This window comes from Numida meleagris, chromosome 7 (assembly GCF_002078875.1).
Source record: "Numida meleagris isolate 19003 breed g44 Domestic line chromosome 7, NumMel1.0, whole genome shotgun sequence".
Classification (NCBI taxonomy): Eukaryota; Metazoa; Chordata; class Aves; order Galliformes; family Numididae; genus Numida; species Numida meleagris.
Genome location: NC_034415.1, coordinates 28712585 through 28720371, shown reverse-complemented (window position 1 = coordinate 28720371; position 7787 = coordinate 28712585). Strand labels below are relative to the sequence as shown.

The 7787-nt window shown below is 55.0% G+C and overlaps 1 protein-coding gene and 1 long non-coding RNA gene across 6 annotated transcripts in view; one reads left to right on the top strand and one right to left on the bottom strand.

Annotated features, from left to right (window-relative positions):
* LOC110402282 (cAMP-specific 3',5'-cyclic phosphodiesterase 4B-like) overlaps positions 1 to 7787 on the bottom strand; it is a 137432-nt gene that overhangs the window by 25723 nt on the left and 103922 nt on the right. For all 5 annotated transcript variants that reach the window (XM_021404187.1, XM_021404184.1, XM_021404189.1 and 2 more), the window contains exons 4-6: positions 3529 to 3723; positions 2298 to 2334; positions 2137 to 2207 (exon numbers count right to left, since the gene is read on the bottom strand). In XM_021404187.1, the coding sequence (XP_021259862.1) occupies positions 2137 to 2207; positions 2298 to 2334; positions 3529 to 3723 (303 nt within the window). The remainder of the gene's footprint in view (positions 1 to 2136; positions 2208 to 2297; positions 2335 to 3528; positions 3724 to 7787) is intronic.
* LOC110402283 lies at positions 34 to 1173 on the top strand. Its single transcript, XR_002441027.1, has 2 exons — positions 34 to 484; positions 578 to 1173. It is a non-coding gene; the product is annotated as an uncharacterized LOC110402283 (long non-coding RNA).

Below are 7787 nucleotides of genomic sequence, written 5' to 3'. Positions count from 1 at the left end.
AAGGAAAGGAAAGGAAAGGAAAGGAAAGGAAAGGAAAGGAAAGGAAAGGAAAGGAAAGGAAAGGAAAGGAAAGGAAAGGAAAGGAAAGGAAAGGAAAGAAGATAAAAAGGACTTCTTTTTTAAAGAAGTTAAAAGGAGATAAATATCAAAATACTCCGTTTGGGATTGAAGACAGTATTCCAGGCTGACCAGAAATGAAATTTGGGGCTTTTGCTTCCCAGTGGGGTTTCTGAGAGGTTCCAACCGAAGGCGGATTCCCCCCAACCTTCTGAGTCAGTCACTGAACTGAAACATCCATTTTTTGGCCACCTCTCCTTTGAAGCTGCATTCAAAGCCAGCGAGCGGCTCCATCCCGCTGCCACCGCAGCTGCAGGGGGTTCTCCAGCGGTGCTCCAGGAAGGCCCACCCGGTGGGATCTGCAGGGGGGGATGGGCCCCAGCCCTGCTTCAGAACCTCAGACCCAACCTCCTGCCCGCCAGCAGCTGTAATTGCTTATGCTGACCCTATCACAGCAGCTTGGAGCTGAGCGGGGCTCCCTTCGCTTTTTGGGCGCTTTCCAAAAGTTGCGCTTTTCCAGAGGGAACCAAGGGCCCCGGATTCTTCGAAGGGCTCAGCCTGGTGCGCACACCTTGGGTGCTGACTCCTCTGAAAATCTGCCCCGACCTGCCTGCGCTGAGCCTTTGAAAACTGAAATCTTGGAATCTTTGGAAAACAGAAACTCCTCGTTTGGGACACCCAGTATCTGAGGAGATGCGCTCCAGGTATCTCCAGTCGCCGCGGTGCACAGACGTGCCCTCGGGGGGCGGGGAGGGGTGAGCTCATGTTCAGAAGGGTTTTCCCCACTGCAGAGCCTGGAAACGGAACAGCACCGCTCCCAGCACCCTCTGTGACGTCCCAGCCGTGCCCATCCCGGTTTCTACAGCTGTGAGGGAGTGGGTAGTGAACTGCTGGAGATCCGTGTCCCGACACCATTGTGCCCTCTGGGTCACCGCAGCCGATGGGTGTCACAGGGAGCTGGTGCCGGTTCCTTGCGACCGCGTCCTGCTCCACATCTGCCAAACTCGGCCTCTCTGAAGCCATTAATCACGCTCTCCTCATTTCCACTCAGGAAATTGTCTGAAAAAACCCTGATGTTACCGTCAAAAAAAAAAAAAAAAAAAATTGTTTTTTTCATTGTGTTTTTCCAGTCCTTCGGATTCATACCTTCCAGAATTTCTGTCAACAAGTGGGGCAGCATCCTCTTCTGCTTTCTTGGACAGAGGGGGCGAAGGAGGGAGAAAGGAGAGGGGTGAGGAAGGGTTAAAGAAGAGCAGAGGTTCCCATGATCCCCAGAGCAGAATTTTAAGAAGAATGCCGCCTATCATGAGACATATGATAAAATCATGAGCTGGCAGCACGGCGTAACCCGGCAGGGCTGCTTGGAGGCCGTGCGGGAAGCTCTGCGGCGCCTGGAAGCACATTCGGCCACGGACTTGGATGTTGGGCCTGTAATGGTTTCAACATTTGATGACTTTGACTTTGGCCGGGCAAATGGCTTCGTGCCTCAAGCAGATCTGGGAATGTTTTCAGGAGGACACTGCGAGATGCCTCTGCGTCCGACAAGTTACGCCCTCGCTTCCTTCCGGCCCCAAATTCAGATTCCTCATTAGGAATTGCCAAAATGCTTGAGCGATTCAAAAAAAGCAAAGCGGAAAAAAAAAAAAAACAAAAAAACAACCCAGCAAGGAAAGGATCCATTATTTCAGCCATCTGTTTTTCTATTAACCTCCATCTCGGAACGCGGCGATTCATTTCCCAACACATCTTGCAAACAGAAATGAACGGGAGGAAAGAAAGCTCCGCGCCCAACAAGACACCAGGTGAGCGGGGAGCACAGGGCTGCGGTGGGCACCGTGGTCCCCCCGGGTGCTGCGCTCGGTGGGACAGCTCTCCTGGGGGCACGGCGGGGCAGAAAGAGACGATGACCGCTGCGAGCTGGACGGCCACGACGCCACGAGGAAGGGAACGTTGCTCACCGCGCGTCCCCCCGCGGCGCGCTCAGGCGGGCGGCTGCGCTTTGGCGCCCCCATGCGGCCCAAGCGGGGACAGCGCCGTCCCCGCGCCCCGCCGCCCGCTCCCCTTGGCTCCCCCGCTTACTTGTTGGCCGTCCCGTGCAAATTGGTGAGCAGCGTGAAGTTGTTCCTCACGCTCCGCAAGCTGGCCAGCACCTGGGGCGAGCAGAAGGGATTTGTGAGCACTTCTCAAGGCAAACGTTTCCAAGCCGGCCCCGCGTGCAAGGCAGCGAGCTCCCAACTCACCTGTGCGAAAGGCGTGACGATCAGGTCATCTCCGTGCCTGGGGGAGGAACGGAGAAGTGTAAGTCACCGTGGCCGGGTGGAAGGACAGCACAGTGTATTATGACTGCACGGTGTGCCCATGCTCACCACTACACGGACGGAGGCCCCGCACGGCCATGGCACTGCTGGCACAGCGCTGAGACAGCCAGGAAACTCGGAGCCAGGGCAGCGCGCTCGCATCGTGGTGGAAAAACCCATCACGGCCCGGGTAAAGGTCAGCTCTGAGTTTCCTGGCTTTTGTGTCACCGTGCTTCGTGTTATTCAAACACTGGACGTTTTCATCGTGGAAGGTTTGAGCAGAAGTTCTGAGGGAGGGATTTCTTGGCAAGGCCGTGCAAAGCGCTCGCACAAGAAGCAGCGTGCTCAGAGCCGGCCCTGCGCTGGGCTCGGGGCGCTGGGGCAGGAGGGATGCTCCGCTCCCCCCGTGGGAATTCACCACGCCTCCCACTGAGATTCAGGCTTCTGCTTCATGGAAAAAACATGTAGCGTTTTCACAGCAGCTACGCTTTTTTTTTTTTTTTTTACAAAGAGCACTTTTTAACAGCGTAATGGTCACTTTAAACTGTGCCTTTTAAAAGAAAGGGCTGCGAATGCAGGGCACCCACGGAGGCTTTGTGCTCTTGGGGGTAGGGATCCTCTCAAGCCAACCTCTCTGCTGTATTTTTCACTCCGTTCTAGTGAATGACCCACGATGGAAAACAGGACAGAGAAGAGCAATGCTGTATACAGGGGTACAGTCATTATTTCTATTGTGCAGGCTAACCTACTTGAGAACAGAGGGGATGTCAACCTGGTGCTGAGAGCGCGCAGGGAAAAGCAAGCAGGGAGGGCACTGCGGGCACGCAGCGCTGCAGCACCGTGCTGAGCACAGCCCAGCTCTGCCCGCTGCTTCGCACCCCAGGCACCAGCTCCCAGTGGCACCAGGTGAACCGAAATGCCAGTGTCCTCTTGTATTTCACACCCTGGCTTTGAAAGCTCTTCTACCAGATTATGGAGCAAAAGCGAGTGTCTGCAGGATGGGATGGGGACGAGGGAGTCATGGCTGGGCAGACCATGGCAGCACCTGTCTGCTGGGCTGTGAAATGTGAGTAGCGCCCACAGGCACCTCTTCCTGGGGCTCTGGGGATTACAGGAAGACACGCAGAGCCCTCAGCCTCTGTTACTGTCAAACATGAGCTGAGTTTGTGCTTACTGTTCGCTTGGGAGAGAGGAGTTCCTGGACATGGTCTTTGGAGACAAGTCGTAGTCGCTGTCTGAGCGGTAGAGGAAGGACTCTCGGCGCTGGCTGTGCCCCGGGAAGGTGGTGTGCAGCACCAGCCCTGAGGAGGAGCTGGCCTGCGGGTCCAGCGGGCTGCGGCCTGGGGACGGGCCATTTTCCACATCGAAGCTGTGAACAAAGCACAGACTGCGTCACACGTGCCCGCCAACAGCCAGCTTTCAGTGCGTAGAACCACGGAATCATTCAGGTTGGAAAAGCCCTCCAGGATCCCCAAGCCCACCCCCCATGCCCACTGCCCACGTCCCTCAGTGCCACATCCCCATGGCTCTAGAACACCCCCAGGGACGGTGACCTCACCACCCCTGGACAGCCTGTGCAGTGCTGAGTGCTCTTTGGAGAAGAGATTTCTCCCAGTATCCAGCCTGGCATGGCTCTCCTAGGTGTAGCACGTTGGCTGCACAGTGTGGATGTGCCAAACCTCACCCACATCCTTGCAAACGCCATGGGGACGGAAGGCACTGTGCCATGCAGCCATACACACCGAGCACACCAGCAGCGCCGCGCTGTCCTCCTCCACGTTTGGAGAAAGGTTTTGGAATCCCGCAAGGTTTGTGAGGGGCGGGCATCCAACCATGTTTCACATCTCAGCCATCCCGAGAAGTCAGCTGAGTGAATGTCAAACAGCTGGGCTGGAAAACTGAGGTTTGGAAAAGAGAGCCCAGGCTGTCTGTCACCATTTCCATCATACACCCACTTCCTTACGGTTTCTTAGCTTGGCTGCTGCTCGTGGCTGAGGTCACCCTGGGCGCTCCAGCAGGTGACACCCCTCGTAAAGCAGCAACAAATAGACGTGTTGCCCTCTGCTCTGCAGCTGCTGTGCAGCTCAGATGTGCAGCCAGCTCCTGGCCACACAATGACGGCTGCACACAGCTGGCACTTCTTCCCTGCCCTCCAAAGCTTGTGACCCCGTCCCAGGGCTGGAGCTGAGCCCTCCTCCCCCCGGGGCAGAGGCCATCTCAGAGCAAACCATGGATGTGAACGTGTTGCCGCTGAGCTCGGCTGCATCATTTTGGCACAAGGTGGCAGAGCGGCCCAGCACCAGGAGCAGGAGCCCGACTGAAATGCAAATGTTGTGGTTCAGCCACACCAAACACCTTTTGTATCACCAACTGATGACTTAAGGAGCCAGATACTGGTATCATACTCTGCATGTGGCTGTTTGCAACTTGGCTTATGCATTCATACCTCTGTGCTCAGGAGGCAGGAAGGTGTTTCTGACAGCTCCAGAACTGACTAGGTGGGGAAGAGAAGGCAAAGACTGGGTCCCTAGCACTTATCCAGTCCTCACAGCCACAGAGGCTCCCATGGCAATTGATCCTGCACACGGTTCTTCCGGAATTAAGAACTACAAGAGCATATGCGCTTAATTAATGCAAATAAAAATGCTAATTTCCAGTGCAAAGACACGGATTCCTTCCTTGAAAGTCCAAAGGCAGGGCACCAGTGGGACACAGTGTGCGTGGAAGGGGATTCCTGCAGGATCCCTGCACCCACCATGCTGCTCTGGAGCATCCCCTCACACAACTGCTCAGTGCTTGAACCCGGTAATGGCTCAGTTCCATTCTTTTCCTCTTTGTTATCTGCTCTTCTACCAGCAACAGCTTGAGCACACTTTATTTCCAGCCACAAGAAGAAACTCAGCTCTGTAATTGCGGCATCTACCACCAACCACCAGCTGATAATTAACCCATCACTATTGAGCAAATGAACTCTGATGACGCAGATATTCCGGACTTCTCCAGCAGGGACACGAGGAGAGCAGCCCCCCTCCTCTGACCCGCTGCAGTCCTTCAGAAGCAGAGCAGAAGGGGATGCAGGGCAGAGCAGGGCGGCAGGTGGCAGGAGTTAGCTGCAGCTCGCTCCCTGCGTGCCCAGCGGGCACCTGTGGGAGATTTCATTGCAGTGCAGATGAGTGAAGGGAACGGGCAACAACGTGCCAGGAGGAATTGGGCTTAGCGCAGCTAGGCTTCATGCATCCACCTGGAAAACAAATGGAACGACAAACAGCAAGCCCGGCTGCCCGCGTTCTGCGGTCTGACAGCAAAGATGCTGATTCCTCTACACTAAGAAGTGCTGCATCCCTTTGTCACAGCGGGAAAGTCCGCCCAGAGCCTTAGCCCCCTCGCCCTCCAGCCCTCTGCAGCGCACACAGCCCCAGCACTGCCTGCTCCTCTCACTGAGAACATATATAGTGAGGCTTGCTCAAACCCAGGTACCGGTGTGGCTCCCGAGCTCTCTGACCTGCCTCCGGGGGGGGCAGAAAGGGAGACGTGGCCTCAGAAATGTGCTCCCCCCACAGGGATCAAGCACTGCCCACCATCAGCCTCAGAACCGGGTGAGATTTGGCATGGAAACCAAAAAACACAGCGGCTCCGTGATTCTGGTGTGGGTTGGAGTTGTCTGGCAGTTGGACGAGGTGATGGCAGCGGTCTTTTCCAACCCTCGTGGCTCTACGAGTAGTCACTGCTAAAACGGATGGCTGCCGTCAGCTGCGCAGCCTCGGTTTCCAGATCTGCAATACAAACTACGTGGACAGACGCACTGAAATCCGCCATGCAAAACACAAAGACCATGGTGCTCAAGCTGAACCAGGCAGGGCGGTGCGGTTTCTTGTCCCCGTTTGGCGTTTCCATGTTTCCACTCTTTCGTGTGAAACGCGAGGGCTGGGGCTGCAGCAGCACGGCACAGCTGTGCTCCCGGAGCCGGGACCTCATGGCATTTGGGCAGACCCTGCTAATTACAGAGTCCTTCTCGTGATCCGTACTGCCCCGATCCTCACAGACCCATTCAGCTGGATTCCCAAAGCCGCTCGCAATGAGAAAGACGCGGTTCCTTACGTCTCCGAATCTGCAGGAGCATGACGGCTTCTCGCCGCTATCTAATTTTCTGCACCTGTTTCCCATTATCACGGCAGCTTGCTGGTTTCTCTAACAGATCCTTCACGCAGGAAGGACTTGAAACCATCGGCGTGTCACGGCCCAGGCCCGCGGGCTGTGCAGGCACGGAGCAGTGCATCCTGCAGTGCTGCCCCACAGCGTGCCCGTCGCTGCGACAGCCGCCGGGAAGCACACGAGGAAGGCAGAAAGGAGCCTGGGCTTTCTTCTAGCACAGAGCCTCCAAGAGCCCTAATCCTTTTCATGTTTAGTGCAGATAAGTCGCTTGCCGTTATCCTGCAACAAGCTAATACCATGTGGTTGGGAAAGTCCCCCGGAGAAGAAATGCTGAATTTCAAAACCCAGTTGTTACTCCTCCAAATGCACGTCCCGGGCTCCTTTATCATCTTTGCTGCTGTTAATCCCTGCAAAACACAAGGCGTAGTCCCACACAGCAGGTACGTCCCTGCTTCCACTACCAGAGCTCTGAAACACAGATGGGTGTGTGCACAATGGGTGTGCGAGTGCATACCACGTGTGTGTGTGTGCATCACAGGTGTGTGCATGGCCACTCCTTGCACGGGGAGCAACGCCACTTCCAAAGGGCTTTTCTCTTTCTTCCCAAAAGCACTCCGGCATGAGGAGACGCACCCACCTTTTTCACTTGGCTCAGAAAATGATTATTTGACCTGATTTTTTGATGTATTTCTATAATTGGTGCCCGCGTTCCTGCCAGCAGAAAGACAATAAAATGTTCTAAGACGGTATTCAGATCATTAAATCCTTTGGATGCTCAGCCCTCCCAAATATAATTAATCTGGTTGGTTACATTTCAACAAGATTTTTCTTGCTTCACATCTTCCAATCACACGTACTCCTGTTCTCTTCCAGCAACAGCAAAAGACACTGTGCACAGCCAATGGCCACGGCCACCACCAAACTCCTCAGCGCACCAGGGGAGGTTCAGAACAGACGGAAAAGCTGTTTTACTGTAAGAGTGGTCAAACACCACAACAGGCTTCCTAGCGAGGTGGGTGATGCCTCTGCTGGTGTTCAAGGGGCTTTGGACGATGCCATCAATAACACGCTTAAACTTTTGGTTAGCCCAGAGGTGGTCAGGCAGTCGGGACTCGGTGATCTTTGAAGAAAGTCCCTTCCAATGGAACTACTCCACTCCATTCCATTCCATTCCATTCCATTCCATTCCATTCCATTCCATTCCATTCCATTCCATTCCATTCCATTCCATTCCACTCCATTCCACTCCGCTCCGCTCCGCTCCGCTCCACTCCATTCCAT